Here is a 19,257-nt window from a genome sequence, read left to right as displayed (position 1 = left end):
TGGTTAATTAAAAGTTAATTCTTCTGTTCAAGTATTAATTACAAGAAAACACAACGCATTTTGAATTAAAATGCAAAAACTACAACTTGTGCTTTAAATATTATACAATCACCTCATCATTTAAGTTGCTGTTGTCTTGTATTGCTTTAATCCACGCTAACATATTATCTCTGTCCTCAGCCTGAAACAGATACTCGCGGTCTGATGTGGTGAGTCGGAATACATTTTTCCTCTTGGTTTCACAGTATGAGATGTCTATCAAGCAGGCATTGATGCTTATAGGTTGTTCTTCCTCAGAGAGGGTCACTTGTTCCTTTTTATCCTTGTACAAATAAAGCGAATGACCTCGAAGAACAACATACAGTTGCTTCCATGGCCGAATGCTCCCACCAACTCGCTGAAAAACAGCAACCAAGGTGTCAGATTGCTTACTTGTTACAGTGCCCCTTTCTGGACTGCAAAACTACCTCCAGATGTTTTACAAAGAAAAGTTATCCACCTGGCTGGCAGGAAGACTTCACAAAGTGGGATTCCCCTTAATTGCTCTCCATGAGAGGAGTGAATTGCTCCATAACCTGCCCTCCCAGACCACCCACGGAGTGTGAGTTCACATGTGACAGCAGGGAAGAAACAGAATGAGACCATTTCTGGTCTCCCATTTAGGCAACTCTTGCCCATGCCTTTTAAACTGCCTTCAAGTCAGAATGGCATTTTCACACCAAGGAAATTCCAGACACACAGTTTTCCTTAAGCATTAGTCTGTATTTGTGCAGAGGTTAATTTGATCTCAACTCCACAACATTCACAAAAATTACAACTTTTTTCATTATTAGGAAAGAGGAAAAAAGTGCAATTACACCTACCAAGGGACTGATTCCTATTATTAAATTAGTCATTAGAAATTAGTTTACTTCAACAGATACTTTGAAATGTAAAATTAAAACAGTCTGGAAAGCAGTCTGTAGACAAAGCTGAGGAACTGACTGAAGTCAATTTCTAACAGATCTAAAATTTTTATGTTCTTGTTGATGATATTATCCCCTCCAAAAAAATTTCAAAAAACCTAAACAGGAAGGCTTGAAGTTTCTTATCTTAGTTTGTCACCAGCTTGGCATTTGTCCTAGGTTAAAAACCCAAACATGATATGTACCTTTCCTTTGTCTGTAAAAAGCTGTCGAAAATGGAGCCATCCTTCTTTGGAGGCATCACCAAACACCTCTGAAGAAGAATCTTTCCGGGAACCAGAGTCTTCTGAAGATTTCTGGCTGTCTGGGACCTAGAGAAAACATCACAGAAAGAATCCCCCAGTGCAATTCTATAGACATTGGCCTGCAGTTCCTATGTTCAAGATGTTTCTCACTTTAAAAATGTCCCCAGGAATATGGTCCTGGGAAAACATAACTTCTGAAGTTTACACACAACAACAGTGTGTAAACTTGCACATGCCTTACACATGCCAAGAAAACTTTGAGAAACTCCACGAATCTTAGACTCTCATTACTGAGTTTTCACAAAAGGCCACTATATTTAATATGCTTTGTTTACAGAGACTGAGGAAAATGAAAATCAAGGATCGTGTGATGGGCCCAGGGAAAAAGATACCATGTTTAGTTATATGATGCATACATCAGCAATTTGATCAGTAGCAATTCCAATAAACTTCCTGTCTGTTTAGCACATCACTTCATAAAACAGACCTGTACAATTCAAATCATTTGTCACAGCAGTATGGGTAATGTTTAGGAGTTACTATATATATATATTTACCTACCTTAATCCCCTTTAAACTAGATACATGCTTAATGGATCTGTTGGAAGAAAAACAAATGTTATAATGAGATTTTAAATACTTAAAAAACCAGATGTCCAAATTAAATAATTTTTCCATGAACTCACGATTTTCCCTCTTCTCTGTAGTCATCCAATCCTTCATCATACGACTTTGATCTCTCAGTTTTTGTGGCAGGCTGGCTATCCAGGACGCTAGGCCGGATGGATTCTACAAAGAAATAGAAATTTTTGAGTACGCAGGAACTTGAATTACATTTTTGCGATTTATTTCAAGCAATAAAGAGTTTACAATTTTCACTCCCGATCTCCAGAGTGTGAAAGGAAAAAAGTTGCAAGAGAAAAAGAATGAAATCAACGCTCACCATGATCATGTGAAAGTTGTCGCCGAATTAAAGGGATTGGAGATGTAGGACTGGGAGGAACAGCTGTTATAGCTGGTGCTTGAGAAGCAGATGCAGAAATAACAGCAGAAGCAGGAATGTGTGCAATATCATGGTCAATACTAGGACTAGTCGGTTCATCTACAAAGGTAATATTCCATATATTAACATATTAAATGCATTAATCAAATGCTCAAATCAAACAGCTGTCTGAACTTCTCATTACTGGGATATCAGATATCTTAAACATGAAGTCATTCTAACAAACAAAAGGGTCCAATTAATTCACACTGTCAAATGTACTATTTTTTTCATTAAGAGAAGCTTATTTCATTTCATTGGGATAATTGTACATTAGAGATAAAGGCAAAAAAAATCAGTTTTGCTGTGTGCAAAAGAAACAGGAATTATTTGGTAATCTCTCAATATTATTTGCAAGTAGAGAATTTTTGTTGGCATGCATAAGCAAAACCCACACTCATTTTATCAGTAAGTTGGAACTCAAGAGACAGATATCCACAATAAAACAGGGGCAGACTATCAAAAGCCATTTGGTTTAAAGAGTGTTCAAATAAAACAGCCAAGTTACAAGCAAACAGAAAAAGCATTTTAAACAGCTATCTAACATTCAAAGAACCAATCCCCCCATCCTCAGTACATTCAAATAAAGAAGCAAGCACTCAGACCTTTAAAAGATGGAACTACTACATACCAATCAGTTCTTCCACTAATTGTTCATAGAAACGACTGCATGCCATACATGCCCAGCACCTCTCAGTCTCAATAGCCACAAGGGTCATCATGAAAGATTCCAAAAAGCTTTAAATATTCTGGTATTTAACATGTTTCTTAGAAGATGGAAGGAGCCAAAAGATGCATTTTCCATCTTTTTGAGAAAAGAGCCATAACATCTTCCAGAGCACATTGCTAGCACTAAAGAAATCATTCTACTTCACTGTCTGGTAGAGAAGGGGATGGAAAAGAAAAAAAATCACGAGCAGGGGCTGAACTGTACTGCCATAATGAATATGAATGTACTCTAGGTGCTAAGAATTGTAATATGCAGAGCTACTGAAAAGCCTATTGAAACCAATGAACACTCGCAGACAGAGGTTTATTCTTTGCTTTGTGCAAACACAACTGCGTGTGCTGCATTGTGCTGTTCCAACAGTCACTAACAGTTCTGTTAAGGCAGCACTTGTACCATCAAAATTTGGCAATGTACATTTAGAACAAGGCAATAAACAAAGCACAGGACAGTTTAGCAGTAACATGCCTCTAAGTTGTCTGGGGTGAAAAATACAGTAACTTTTGAAATTAAAAAAGCATATCCCAAAAAACCCGGCTGCAAACTAGAAACATTAATAAAAAGGAAAAGCAACAGAATTCACACTGAACCCTGATGCTACAATTTAAAATTTCCATGTTTTACTTGCATCCAAAATGATAAATTAGAAGCATTTACAGATGACTTCATGACAGCAACTAGGACACAGGAAAAAGCTCAGCTATACTTCAATTTCAAACCTACAACAGCTCAATTTCCTATTTTTTTAATCTGCTGAGCTTCCCTAAAACTAACTTTGACTAAGGAATATAATCACTCACTGTGCAATTGATTGAGTTATACCACACAGACTGAAAGTGCTCAGGTTGAAGTTATTTATGTTAACAGACACATCTCAAATGTCATAGTCTCTACTCCCCAAAGTTATAAAAACACTAGCACTTGAAATAGATCTGTGCGAGCTGTGAACACAAACTTGTCTGGCAACACAGCATTTCCCACAACACTTAAATCCAAGAATTCAGATGAGGAAGAACAGTTTGTAAGTCCCTGAAAGCAACAATAATTATTCAAATCATTATTACTTCATAGTAATCTAATTCCCAGATGAATCTAATTCCCAGATGAATCAAAATTAAAGTTGTTTTAGAAATAGGCAAACTTTAGAGGAACTGCAAATGACATTGGTATAGGAGAAGCATAACTATTCAGCCCCCAAAGAGGCTGAAGGTCAGCTAATAGCAAGCTTTTATGTAATATAAAGTGATGATGGAGTAAATCATGACATACACCACAGGAGTTTCTGCCTATTAATTTAATGTACTAGCAAATGTCACTGCTGCTGTCCAGTAAGACACAAAATCCAAACTACGTATATTCCTTGTATTTTAATGTTTCTTTCAAGTGCTTGCAATATTTGTTAACCTGTTCAGTTTCCTTGACTGACATATTTGCACCCCAAAACTCCTCACACAGCATGTGAATGGATGTGTTCAGCTCACTCATCAATGAAATTACTGTGTCCAAAATGCAGTGAAGTGTACAGAACAAACAAGCCAGAAGAAAAACCACACAAAATAATTCTCTTTCAGTTTGCTACCTCAAATTACTGGCATCTCTTTAAATGTTTGCAACAAAAAGGTCAAAGACTCCATGGAAAAGATTATCCTGGGAGGTACTGAAAAGCACCTGGAGGACAAGGCAGTCATTGTTCGGAGCCAGCACAGCTTCATGAAGGAAAGTCCTGCTTGTCAAACCTGATTTCCTTCTACAACAGGGTTACCCACTGATCTAGGAAAGCCAGCAGGTGAAGCCTTTTGGACTTCAGCAAAGTTTTTGATACTGTCTCTCAGAGTTTCCTTCTGGAGAAAGCATCCAGCTCACAGCTGGACAACCCTGTTACACAGTGGGTGACCAACTGGATCATGGACACAAAGGGTTACAGTGAATGGGGTGACCTCAGACTGGTGACCTGCCACTGCTGGGGTTCCACAAGGATCCATCCTCAGCCCAGTTCTCATCCACATCTTCATTTTAATCACCCGGACACAGGACTCAAAGTAATACCATGGAAATATGCTAACAATATTAAATTGTCAACTCCTGCCAAGGGCAGGGAGGCCACTGACAAGTTAGAAGCCTGAGCAACCATATAAAGTTCCAAAGGGCAAGTGCCAGATTCTGCACCTGGGACCGGGCAACCCTGGCTGTGTGTAGAGACTGGGCAATGAGAGGCTGGAGAGCAGCCCCATGGAAAGGGACCTGGGGGTCCTGGTCCATGGCAAGCTGAACCTGAGCCAGCAGTGCCCTGGCAGCCAGGAGGGCCAACCCTGTCCTGGGGGGCATCAGGCACAGCATGGCCAGCAGGGCAAGGGAGGGACTGTCCTGCTCTGCTCTGCGCTGGAGGGGCCTCACCTGAAGTGCTGGGGGCAGTTTTGGGTGCCATAATATAAGAAAGAGATTAAATTGTTGGAGAGCATCCAAAGGAGGGCCACAGGGATGGTAAAGGGTCTGGAGGGGAGCTGTCTGAGGTCCCTTGGTCAGTTGAGCCTGGAGAAGGGGAGGCTGAGGGGACAGACACCTCATTGCGGCCTTCAACATCCTCACAAGAAGAGGGGCAGACACTGATCTCTTCTTCACTCTTGTGACCAGCAACAGGACTCAAAGAAACAGCACAAAACTGAGTCAGGAGAGGTTTAGGTGGGATATCTGGAAAAGATTCTTCACCCAGAGGGTTACTGGGGACTGGAACAGCTCCTCAGGGAAATGGTCACAGCACAAAGCCTGATTGAGTTCAGGAAGGGTTTGGACAATGCTCTTGGGCTCATGGTGTGATTTTTGGGGTGTCTTGCACAAGGCCAGGAGTTAGATTCTGTTATTCCAGGACTACTTTATGTTATACTTTTCAACCACAATCTGTTCTGCATTATTATCTATGAAGCGACACAAGAGACTGGCCATCAGAGCCAGGCCAGCACAGTGACAGAGCATCTCTGGCCAAGAGGGGATGTCACTTGTCACTTGTGTTTGCACGAGAGTGCAACCGGTCCACAGTTGCAACTAATGAGTTTCAGGAAGAACCCTTCAACACGAAAACATTTATGGGGGTAAGACACGGAAAACTTGTATTACAACACAGCTCCAACCACAACTGACTGATCCTCTAGCTAAGGCACAGAGAAATTTGTGTATCACAGTAGGCTTGTATTGCCATGCAGCTGGAGACTGGGGACTTGCAAATATAGAGAGCATCTGCACACAATGTAGGTGAGGTGAAAAAAACCCAATACAGACAAGAGTTTTATACAGAATTGGTTCAGAGGCAGAACCAGATTTCAAAACTGAGAATTTCATGGGCATGAAAGCATGACTAACAGGACATACTGTCCCCATTATGTGAATGAATAACTAAGTATCAACCAATTTATCAGCTATTCAAAGAAACAGACACAATCACAGAAAAAAAAGCACAGATCCATAGTATAACCTATTAAGCTGCTACAATACAATTTTATCATGATTAATATAGTATTTCATGTGTTTGTTTATCCCATCTCCTGAACAGTCCCTTAAATATTAAGGTTTGAAAGGAACAACCGGAACACAAAAGGGGGCACGTTTTGAGAATCTCAAATGTAAGTTAAATGAATCACAGAATTATTCAGGTGGAAGCAAGCCTTGGAAGGTCTCTTAGGCTCATATTCTCCACAAGGCAGTGTTAATGCTGAATTCAGACCATGCTGGTGAGGGCTCTTACCCAACAAGTACCAAATAGAGGGGGAGATCTCCCTCAATATTCTGGTTGTGCTCTTTCTTACTGATACAGACCAAGAGAGTCTAAGTCTAGTGTTGCCAAACTTAATAAGCATATCCTATCTCCTCTCAAGGTCATGAACATTAAACAAGATGGCCCTGAAGAACATCACTTGTAACCAGCCTTCAGGCAGAACACAAACACTTAGGCACTACCTTCAAATGCATTTCAGTGGCTTGCATGGACAGGTATGGACTGAGCTGCACTGGAGCTGTCCTAAGAATACCCTCTTTATCCAAGCTGGTAGTGATTGTGGGGTTTGCTTTTGTATGTTGTTGAGCTTTGGCTGCTTGGTGGTTTCTTTTTTTTTTGTGGTGGTAGGAAAGCAAGGGAAAGAGGTATTTAAGGAAGCTGTTTAGTTAACTGAATCATACACACATGGGAAACAAATTCACAGAGACTTTAGTACAGCCACCAGCAGGGATGCTTTAATAGGGATTATTCACAGAGAAAGGTGATTCCTCCTCCAATCCAAACAGATTCAGTTTGCCAAAGCTTTTCTTCACTGGTACTAAAAAAATTACTGGAAAAAAAACTAGCTTCCCAAGGCTAAAGTCATTCTTCACATATATTCCCCTTCAGGCATGGCAGTCTTGCAAGCAATATTTCAACACCTCAGAAGGCCTTAAGAAGGAACAGTGTTATTTAGTAAATGTTTTGCAGACCACGTTACTATTTAAAACACTAATTGGGCATCTCAATTTAAACAAACAATGTGAATATGTGGCCACAAAGCTTAATTCAACAAGTATGTATTTTATCAAAGACTATTTACCTGATTTAAAGATTTAGATCATAAAAATGTAACAGCTGTGTAGTAATACACACTTAAGAACAGCTTTACATGTCCCATGAAGAGTGTTGATACAGCATGCACCCCCAGAAACAAAAAAATTATCCAACATACAATTTCCCAAAATGCGTGCATTGAAGGAGATAAATGTATTTTAATATTACTGGTCTTCTGACAACTATACCAAATTCTTGGAATAGGTATTTGTTTATAGATGCTCCTGTAGTATTTAATGTAATTTTGGTTACTCTGATCTTGTGTAAATGTATCAGGGATCCATTGTAAAAAGCCCAGCCTTCTGCAGAAAGCTAGAGGTAGCTCATGCTGCTGTCTGCAAAACAAAGGGCTAAAAGAGCCATTAAAAACATTATTTTCATTCAGCTGAGCCAAAGATGTCAAGGTTCCTTATAGACTCAGATGGCATCTACCTGACAGCCATTACAGTAAGTATTTTCATAATTGCCTCTCTAGTTCTTCAATGGTTCACTCGAACAACAGTCTACGGCTCTGGGATGCAATTTAAGAATGAATCTTACATGTTAAATTAATTTGCTTATGTAACAAAAGAAGGAACAAATTATCAAGTACTCATTAGTAGAATTAAATAAACCCTAATCTTCTCTTTATGGAAGGACTGACAGGATGTGCCAGTGACCCTGCAGCAGGACTGACTTTGGAGGCACTGCCTTACTGAATTTCAGCCCTTTGTCTACAACCGTTTTGCACTCCACATCCTTGGCCTGTCCAAGTACTCCACAGTACATGATACCAGGACAGGCTCTGCATTTTCACAATCCACCAACGATACTTTACTCTGAAGTATTCTTCCTAAACGCAGTAGATAAAAGCTTTAAATTCTTGCCCGATGTCTAATACACCTTCTGTGCCTCTCAGGTTAGATTTGCTCCAGTTTGCTACAGGCAGCACTTCCTTTAAAGTACAGCCGTGTGGAACAGTGTCCCTTCCTTAAACTCAGCAGCAGACAGGACAAAAGAGGTGGAGAAAAGGCTGCCGAGGCACAAGTGGAGCAAGGGACAGCACAGCAGGGGGCAGAGACTGCAGGAAAGTGGCACCAGTGAGAAGAATGAGGAAAGAAAGGACAGAGCATGGACAAGATAACACAGATTAGGAAAAAGATCCTCATCCACACACAGGCAAGGAAATAAAAAAAAAAAAACGGTCACCAAGAAACCCCAGAAGAAGCTGCCAGTAAGGCAAACACAGACACACTAATGTAGGGCATTTTTCTTAAAAGCCTGTCAGGAAGACAATAAATAAAAATACCATGTATACAACTTCAGCAGTAGTGAGAAGGCCAGAAACAATCAACAAATAAAACCGAATTTGAATCAAAAGTAACTACATGGAATTAACTCTGCTACCATACAAAATAGCATAAAGGACTAATAAATTCCCCACAGCAGTGATTTCTTGTTTTAAATCCTGCAGTACAAACTGCTGCATCTTATAATTCAGTCTGCAAGGGTAAAAGCTCCCTTATGTATTGACTCCCAAGGCTTAAATACCTGATTTGGAAAAAAGATAACTCTATTGCCTGGATTCCTCATGACCTGTTACCTCATTTTTTCAAAAAAGAATCATCAAAAACATTTTTTTTGGCTAGTTTTTAAGTACTTTCAGCACTAATTATCTTTACAAAGAATTTCTTCATATATCTAGTTTATGTAATTATCCTCGTGTGGCCAAAAGAATAGAATGGAAACATGTCTGCATGCTGAGCACATTCATGGCTTTCAGCCCCAGAAACACACAACTGGAACAAGCTTCCTGAATCATCAAATCCAGTCCTCTGCTAATGCACTCATGTAAATAATAAGTTTGTTACACTGCCTATGTTTCACACAAACAGAAAAGGCTTCCCAAGGTTATTCTTCATGTCAGACTATTGTAAAAACAGTATCTATGAAGGTCTATTGTTTATTTCAGTGTCAAACAAAAGTTTATCTATCTTTCTACACAAAGCAATTCTAAAGGTTCCTGCTTGCCATATTACCCCATCACACCAAAAAGTACAATTGTCGGTGTATTTTTTATTGCCAAGAACCCTGACAGCATTCCCTTACTACCTGCAATTTTGAAGTTGTAATGACACAGTGAGGATGATGTATGCTTTGCAAATATTACTATCAAGCAAATCTGATGCTTCTACTCAATTAAAACTCTTCTAGATGTTAGGAATTATTGCTCTCAATTTTAAGTTTTAATTAAAAAATATTTTTGAGTTACAGAAGCATTTAAATGGTATTTAAAAAACTAATTTGTAATGTTGTGTTTTGGCCGCTATACTTCAGAATACCACTATGATTTAAAAACTGTTCTTTGGATAAGAAACACTGAAATGTTCAGCCTGGAGCAACAGTGATTTGGCAGGCCACACTGTAAAACCCTGGAAAAAAAATACAAGACTGATGCTTATCTTAGAAACACTGATGACATGTTAAAAGCTGTTCCAATGCTATCACGATAATAATGGAAGAAACAGCCCTCACAAATGAACATTTGTCAGCCCCAATCTCTACTGCAATTGCACTTCTATTTTCATAGTTTGGAACAGCTAGGCAGTAACTTGTAGAAAAGAAAATTATCACAATAGCTGAAGATTTTCATTTCCATCTTGACTGCCAGCAGTTTTGCCTTAAAACACAGCATATCAGCCATCAGTATTCAGCCACCATTTGCCCTAAAGAAATCCACACATTTTGAGCTGATGAACCACAATCTCTGCTGGAGAAGTCCAAGGTTTTTTAGTTTCTCCCTCCTCATAATGAGAAAATAGAATGAGTACATTGTTTCAAATGCTTCCTTTCTGCTTATGAGAATGTTTCTGCTTGCTTCCCCAAACTGTCTATTTCTACCATCATAACCTTTTTTCATAGCATGTTGTGCAACCATATAAATTTATTTTCTTATTTCAATTGCATTCAATGTATTCACATTGTCATCTTCCAAGGCTCAGCAGCCTGCAGAGAGAGGCATTAAGATGTAGGGGGAGGATAGGGAAAGTATGGCACATAATCCACTAAGACAAGACAGTAAAGTCTTTACACTTTCCAAAAAGTACTTGGAGTTGAGTACATTACCTAGGACTTAAAGTATTGATAAGGGAAAGCTATACACCCCTACTTCCAGCACTAAAGAAGATAAATGCAATCACATGTATAATAAAGCTGCTTGAAAAGTTTAACTAATAGTAGGTGATTTAGAATGTTTCAACTTGTAATTCCTTAGTTAATATACTTTAAGAAAATATACAGTGACAACAACAAGAACAACATTTAAAAAAAAAAGAAAAATAACAACACGGTTGAGCAGAACTCACTGGAAGCCAGGTACATTTACCCTATCTGCTAATCAGCAAGTACCAAAGTACTTTTATTTATGACATGTTTGTAAAAAACCAGGTTGTGAAATACAAAAAAAACCAAAATAAAACAAAAAAACCCCAAAAAACTCAACAAAACAAAACAACCAACCAAAACCCCAAACCAAAAAAAAAAAACAACCACAAAAACCAAAACCCCCTCCCAAACCCCCGACTTTTTGGTTTTGAAAATTAGCATGAAGATCAGCTTTTAAAGCATGGTGAACAGCAGAGTGTGTCTGATTACCAGCACAGAAATTGCTGTGGTGGTTTGCATGCACTAAGGGCAGAAGCAATGGAGGAATTTATTTTAAGGGTGTTGAGGCACTGCAACAGGTTCCCCAGACAAGCTGTGGATATCCCATTCCTGGAAATGTTCATGGCCAGTTTGAAGGAGGTTCTGAGCAACCCAGTGGAAGGTGTTTCCACTGATGGCAGAGGGTTCCACAGATGGTCCTTAGGGACCCTTTCAACCCACACTGTGAATTTAGTCAACAGGAGACATGTTTTAGGAAAACACAGACATACACTAAGGGAATAAATACCATGTAGTTTCAACTGTGAAATCCCTGGCAAATCTTTATTTAAATCAATACAGGGGATTGGATAACAAAATTTTACTGCAATACAGAAGAGAATAGAGAAATTTATGGTACACTTAAAATCACATTTGGCTCAGAGATATTTTAAAGTGCAAATAGTGGGAGAATAGAAAGTACCAACATTAAGTATCACATATCCTCATTCTGTTCTTATATCTTTCCTAACATATGAGTTTCAGTCAGGGGGAGAACACTCATCTAATTTTCACTATATTTTTGTGTTCTCAAAGTCTGGTCAGATATTTTTATCTGTCTAATTTTCCCTCAGTTATTCACAAATTAATAGTGGAATGAAGTCACCTAAAATTTTTCTAGGGTAAGGATGTGCTAAATATTTTCAAAATGGGATCGCACCTTTGAGAAAAAATCTTTGTACTTACGTGATGCTACTGTACGCCTAAGGAAAAACTTAATAGTTTCCTTAATAAAATAGGATGGCTATGCACTTGATTTTATTTTAAAATAATTTTGAACTTCAAGATTATGTTTAGGCTAAGGTTTTTAAACATATCTGTTTAAAACTCATTTTCACGTGACAGGCCGCTGCAAAGCTGGAAAGAACATCCACCCAGTAGTAATGGCCAAAGCACTAAGCTGGCCTGACAGCTACACATGCTGCAATCAAGTTAAGTATTGAAGCAGCACCCCCATTTCTCTCCTGTGGGTAGTTCATGCAACTCAATATGGGAGATGGATTAACATCTTTTACATTTCTTTTTACTCTACACTAAGTACTGTAAAAAGCAAAAAATATTTTCAACCTTGCTGCAAATCTCAGACATGCATACTAGACATTTATGTCTATGAAATGTGTATTAAAATAACTATGTTCTGAATCAACATTTTCTCAACAGCTACAAAACTCATAAAATTGTTTGGGTTGGAAGGAACCCAAGCCCCCTACTGTGGGCAGGACACCTTCCACTAGACCAGGTTGCTCCAAGACCCACCCAACCAGACCTTAAATACTTCCAGGAATAGGGCATCCACAGCTTCTCTGGGCAACCTGTCTCAGTGTTTCACCACCCTCACAGTAAAGAACTTCCTCCTAATATTTTATCAGTTTAAATAATCCATTGCCCCTTGTCCTTTCACTACACATTCTTGCAAAAAGTTTCTCTCCATCTTTCTTGTAGACTCTCTTCAGGACGAAGGCCACAATTACAGCACCTCAAAGCCTTCTCTTCTCCAGGCTGAACAATCCCAATTCTCTCAGCCTTTCCTCACAGGCAAGGTGCTTCATCTCTCTAATAAACTTGGCCCTCCTCTGGACTTGCTCCAACAGGTCCAGACCTTCCCTGCTGGGGACGCCAGAGGCGGATGCAGCACTGAAGGTGGGGTCTCACCAAAGCAGAGCAGAAGGACAGAATCCCCTCCCTTTACCAGCAGAGCAGAAGGACAGAATCCCCTCCCTTTACCAGCTGCCCAGGCTGCTTTTGATGCAGCCCAGTGCAGGTTTGGCTCTCTGGGCTGGGAGTGCACATGGCTGGGTCGTGTCCAGCCTCTCACCCATCAGCACCCCCAAGCCCCTCTGGGCAGGGCTGCTCTCACTCTGCCCATTCCCCAGCCTGTGCTGACACCAGGGGTTGCCCTGACTCAGGGCACCTTGCATTGGTCTTGTTAAACCACATCAGATTCCCATGTGCATACTTCTCGAGCTGTCCAGGTCCCTCTGGATGACATCTCATCATTCAGGTGTGGCAACAGCACCTCTCAAGCTTGGTGTCATCCACAAATCTGCCAAGGTGCATTCAACAGTGCTATCTGTGTCACCAATGAAGATATTTAATAACCCTGGTCCCAGTAAGGGCCCCTGAGAGACACCATTTGTCATCCATGTCTATCAGGATGCTTAGCAGCATTCTACTTTCCATTCCAGTGAACATTAACTCATCCAAAAATTACCCAGTAGGCCAGAAAATTATCATTTGTCCTCTAGCACAGAAATCATGCAAAAATTGCAAGTCTGAAAAATGCACATCTAACACCACAATTGCTAATATAATCACTGATAGAGAAAATGGTATTTTTATTAGTCTAGAGAACAGGTGAGGCCTTTTCTGAGTAAAAACAGTAGACTGTCACTAGACTAACATGTATAGTTTGAAACAATAAAGAGCATTTTAAGAACACAGCTTTTCTCTGGACCTGAAATAGAAAGAGCAGCTTTCTGAGAATCACAATATCCTGCATTTAGTAGCACATGGAAAGCAGTGAAGAGTGCAATACCACTGCATGTTTATCTGTAAAGCTGGCAGCTTCATCACCCCACAAGAACATGTGCTTACCTGAAGAGTTTAAATACACAATATTTTACCTAATATTTTCAAAAAAATCCGTTTCTCCAATAAAAGATATTACAGCTACCTACTAGGTTTGGTCTGAACAGATCTCTCATTTCTATTTAAATGAGAGATTAAAATTTAAATCTCCCTGCTTCTGAACTACCTTTTTGAAAAGACTAGTGTCGAAAGGCAGCTGTTCAGTAACCCACCATGATCCTTGCAAGAATCTGCTGAAAGGAAGCTCAACAGAAACTCTGCTTGGATTTCTGTTTGTGGTGCAGGGTACTGAACTACTTACCCAGAGCTAAAATCACCCTGATGTTGTGCTGTTCTCAGAAGTGGGCTAGTCACAAAACACCGCTGCAAAAGCTAACTGTTCCGCTGAATTTCTACCAAAATACAGTCCTGGCCATATCTACTACTTTTAATAAGCAGAAAGAGGTGATAAAAATAGACACACCACAAATATTTTAAACACCACACATATTTTAAAAGGTAGCAATCTGTGACCTTGGAAGATATTTGTTACCCTCCCCCAAATTTACATTTTTACACTACTCCAAGTATCTACTGTACAAGTAACTTCAGTAAGTGTATTAAATTCATTCTATCCAATAAAACTGAAGAATGCAAAAAATCCTACTCTATGGTTATAAGCATAAGGGAATAAAGCCATTTGTCATACTCCAAGGTATGTCTTCATTCAAAGTAAGATCCTTCTCAATAATCAGAGAAGGAAAAAAGAACTCAAAACCCAAAAGAAAACCCTAAACCAAAATTCCTAGTGATTTTCCATCTGAAGAGCTAAAAAGCCTTTAACTGAATTTCAAAGCAGATCTAGGGTTTTATCTGCCTGATTAAGTACAGCTTTTAACAAGTCAAGTTGTAATTAGACATAATGATAGCAAAACAAGCAAAGTTAGAATAATGCATATAAACCCTAACATAAGAAGTGTTCCACTTTCATAACATCTCATGCTCTTTCTATTCAGAGAGAATATTCATTATTTCCTCCTCAAGGAAATATTAATTATCTCCTATTTATTATTTCCTATTCAAGGTGCTGAAGCTGGGGTAGAAATTTTCTACCACCCCTTTACAGGCACAGGAATTTCTTGCTAGGAAGACAGTCACAAGGACCATGCTGACTCAGATAGCGCCCAGGCTCTAGAAGCATCAGGTTTCAGTATTTCTGGAACATTCAGGAGGTTTCATTCCAAGAGGCTTAAAAGAATTCAATCCCATGTGGTGTTATGCCAAGAGGCTGCAATGGAGAATTACAATTTTGTTCCTTCTGAACTGCTCAGCTGTTACCAAATACAGTTCAACTGACATGTTTAAGGCTTCTTTGAACTTTAATCAACACATTTCTCTAAAATATGGAAACAAGTCACCATATAAAAGTTCATGGGAAATCTTTGACAAAACCAAGAAAGGAGATGGTGTACAAAAGGTTGGGCTTGACGTTACCAATCTTGATCTGACTTTAACTGACATTTCAACTGTACGGGATTAAAATACTTCCAGCAAACATGGAATGTTTGTCAGGAGCTCAACACTGATTTTAGGCAGAGTATTGAAAAATCCTGCACAAAGATCAGTTACATGCCTCACAAACTTTGCTAATCCTTAAAGAAAGATTGGCTGGGTCTGAAGAAGAATCTAAAATTACACTGATGCATCCAGTAGTAACAAGAATGAAAAAGATCTATACAACTCCCATTCAAAATGAAAAACCCAACAAAAGCATTACCTGCTGGCTAAGAAAGTACTTTTTAATGTCTTACCAGTATTTTGTCAAAACAACAGAATTATTGTATCTTTTGTATGATTTCCATTTTCTGATGAACACAAAGCGTCTTCACTGTTTTTTGGTTATTCACTTTCAACTAGTAGCAGATATTATACATAATACTAGGGGAAAAAAAATCACTGCTTCAGATCCCCAGCAGAAGACAATTATGCTAAGACACTGTATCTGTAATTCTCTTAACCTCATGTGTTAAAAAAAAAAGTATCATTAAAAAGAGTTGTTTTCCCACTGATGAGACTGAGAATCAAAATTCTGTATTCAGTACTTTCTAAATACTTCCTACGCTAAATTCAAGAGCACAGAGAGTCAGGTATAAATCAACTCCTGTGAAAAATGATGCACAGACATCCAGACTACAAAGGATTAAATCAGCCACAACAAAAGAAAATCCAACTCAACAACAACAGCAGGACAAAGACAACAGAGGCATTGACTACTTGGATAGAACAGAAATGCTCTGCCACTGTAACTCTCTCTTCAGCAGAAGACACTAATTCATCATATATCCAACATCCAATATAATTTGATTTTTTCTACTATATCCAATCCTTCCTTTTCTTCTTCACTTCCCTTCCCAGAAACTCTCTTTAATTCCAACCCCGCTTGTGTCACAGCACGCAGGAAAATCATTTTGCCTTCACAGATTCTGCTTCTACAAGCCCTTTCATTCATATCCACATTAGCATCTTTACTTGCAAATCCACTTCTTTTTATTGCTATCCCTTCACCTGAAACAGCTTTCATCTATTCTCCATCTGTCTCAGAAGGCTTTCACCATACCTATTCAGCTGAAAAACAATTTTTCCCCACAAATCACTCTTACATGGATTTGCATCCATATTCTTTCTATACTGGATTCCAAGTATATTTTTTTACTAGAGAAGTACAAATATTCCAAAGGTGCTGCAAATGCCAGTTGTCCCTATATGTAACATCACAACATTATGTGGACTGACAACCAGATGGAGTTATGTAACACAGATTTACCCAGAGGGTAAAGAAAACTCTAGAAAAATACTACATCACTGTGGGCTTTTTTACATTCATTCTCCAGGACCCCCAAACAAAACAGAATATTATTTTTCTCCATTGAAAAATATTTTTCCTTTTACCAACCCATAGTTATCTTAGATGAGAAAAATCTCCCATGCCTCTCAACCTCAGGGTTTACAGGAATAGCAGTCAGCTACCTGGCATCTTGCTTTTCATCACCTTTAGGAGAGAAAAGCATTTGATGTACACTGAAATAATTTAACTCACCAATAAATGGAATTGAAGCCAAAGAGTCACCAGGTGGGCTGGAACTCGATGCTTTCCTTTCCTCTATTCTTTTTATATGGACTTCTCTCCGAGCATCATTAGGTAACCAACAGGTAGTGTCTGAGGCTGCCTCTTGGTCGTTTACAGCAAGAATGTAGGACTGATGCCTCAAAGGCTGGGGAGTTTGGTGGCCAGAAGGTGATTTGTCCCGCATAACCACCGTGTCTTTGTCATTTCCCTGAACATCCATTTGCAGACTTTCAGACTCACGAACATCTTCCCTTTCAACACCATGAATCTTTTGTCTGATGGAACCATCTACGTTGTCAGAGGTAGTTAAACACTCACTTGCTGGCTGAACAAGTTTGGCAGAAGATGGAGCCAGAGAGGAGGGCTGGATGTTTTTACCAGTTTCTGTTTTGTGATCTGGGGCACCTTCAGCTCGGGTCCTTGACTGTTGGTTTAACAGACTGCTTTGATGCAAGTGATTTACTGTTCTTTGGTCTTTACTGGCAATAGCATCCAAGCCCTGGTTAAGGGGAATCGATGGTTTTGCTGCATAGGGAGCGGAGTTCTTCAGAGAGCTACTTTTAGAACTTCTGGCTGGTGTGAGACACAACCTCTCTTGTGAAACACCTGCAGATTTTGAAACTCCCCCAGGAGTTTGCGAATCACGAGAAGGCTGTAACATTTTGATATCTGGTGAAACTTTCTGAAAGTGAGAACCAGGCAGAGAAGCTCTACTACCTGCTCTCCTGTTGTCTGAAATATAAGTATTTGGAGCAATAGGAAAATTTTGACCTCGAAGGGACATATGAAATGCATGTTGTCTAGATCTGTCATAAATACCTCGACGATCATCTTGTTCAGTAAACCCTGTCCATTTGTAAGTCTTTCTCCTATCTCCATTTGCATCTGCAATCATATTCTCAGAATGAAAATTTTCTAGCACTTCACCCTGTTTGCTGAGATAATCCCACGACCGAGCCCTGTGATTTCTAGCATTGGCTGAAGGTGAAGTCAGAGTATCTTGTGAAGCACTTCGTGGCCATTCTTTCATCAGCACGGGCTCTTCGAGCCTTTCCTGGGATACGCTTCTCTGCCGGATCTGGACAGACTGCGGAACCCTGTCGTGCGAGGTGCTCCTGCGCCGTACCTGAGAAGCAGTGCGACTTGGCACCACCTGATTATACTCAGTTGTGTTCTGAGAAGCTGCCCTTAAGCTGTCTAATCTTTCCTGTATTGTTCTGGAGCCGTACATGTGCATGCGCCTATTATCAATGTACTCCTTGTAAGTCTTGTAGGTCTTCCAGTCTATGTGCTGGTGGGAGGTTGGAGAACTGTAATGATTACTAGTAGAGACTGAGGGCGAGTCTGTGGCTTGAGTAGAAGGTCTAGTGTTTGGGATGCCTTCTGGACATACTACATAATTTGAAGCTTTACTTACTGTTACAGTTGCATCAACTGGTCTCGTTATTGGAGTCTGAGGAAGTACAATGGCAGTGGACACTAAAGATGGTGGCGATGTGGTGGTCCATGCTTTTAGACTGTTTTGATCTTTAATGCCGTATCTTACTTCCTCTGTCCTGTGTGATGGACCAGCATGGTTATTTCTGCAAGACGTCAAATCTACAGCCTTCTCAGAAGGCACAATAACAGTCCTTACAGTTTCATTGCAAACACACACGGCTGTATTCGATTTTGCAATGTCTGTTGGTGATGGAGGCACTTGTATTTCCATTCTGTAGGCCCTCTCTGGCTGTGTCAATGCCCGGACTGGTCTACTGACTTGCTGCTTCCCCAGTGAGAAGTCAGAAGGGAGTTTGTCTCCAGCTTGTGCCTTAACAGAGGCTGCGGATGTCAGGCGTGGATAACATATTGGAGGTGGTTCAGGTATGTTGTGGGCATTACCACTGTAGGCTTCGTTGCCTTTCAGGTAGGCATCTTGGGAATACGCCTGTGGAGAGAAGATTAAGTGAGTATTCAGTAGTGAGGGAGATGGAAAAGTTTGCCATTTAGCATTTGCATGATCAAGCTTCAAGGGAGGGGAGCACAGGTTCAAAATTCACACTCCTAATTTCAGATAAAATGTTAGTTCAAAAGATACAACCAGCATTCCAGCCCCTTAGTGAGCAGAAACAGAACAAGCAAAATCATGACATACATTCCTTCCCTCAACAATTAAAAAACTGAACTGATGACCAATTCTAGGAAATACTGCAAGCAGGGCACTGAGTCAGTTTTCTCAAAATCCATGAGCAGACAACACAGTATTTTCCTCCTCTTGAATTCTGCTTTATAACATGATACTTTACACATTTTTCTCATTTAAGCCTCCCATTGCTGGAAA

General features: G+C 39.7%; 1 protein-coding gene across 2 annotated transcripts in view; it reads right to left on the bottom strand.

The window, feature by feature from the left end:
- ARHGAP21 (Rho GTPase activating protein 21) overlaps positions 1–19,257 on the bottom strand; it is a 111,682-nt gene that overhangs the window by 12,673 nt on the left and 79,752 nt on the right. For both annotated transcript variants that reach the window (XM_036395233.2, XM_036395240.2), the window contains 6 exons: positions 16,908–18,864; positions 2,154–2,312; positions 1,897–1,999; positions 1,772–1,808; positions 1,151–1,276; positions 113–397 (listed from right to left, as the gene is read on the bottom strand). In XM_036395233.2, the coding sequence (XP_036251126.1) occupies positions 113–397; positions 1,151–1,276; positions 1,772–1,808; positions 1,897–1,999; positions 2,154–2,312; positions 16,908–18,864 (2,667 nt within the window). The remainder of the gene's footprint in view (positions 1–112; positions 398–1,150; positions 1,277–1,771; positions 1,809–1,896; positions 2,000–2,153; positions 2,313–16,907; positions 18,865–19,257) is intronic.

The sequence above is a fragment of the Molothrus ater genome, chromosome 1, assembly GCF_012460135.2.
Source record: "Molothrus ater isolate BHLD 08-10-18 breed brown headed cowbird chromosome 1, BPBGC_Mater_1.1, whole genome shotgun sequence".
Taxonomy (NCBI): Eukaryota; Metazoa; Chordata; class Aves; order Passeriformes; family Icteridae; genus Molothrus; species Molothrus ater.
This window is presented reverse-complemented; position numbering and strand designations above follow the sequence as displayed.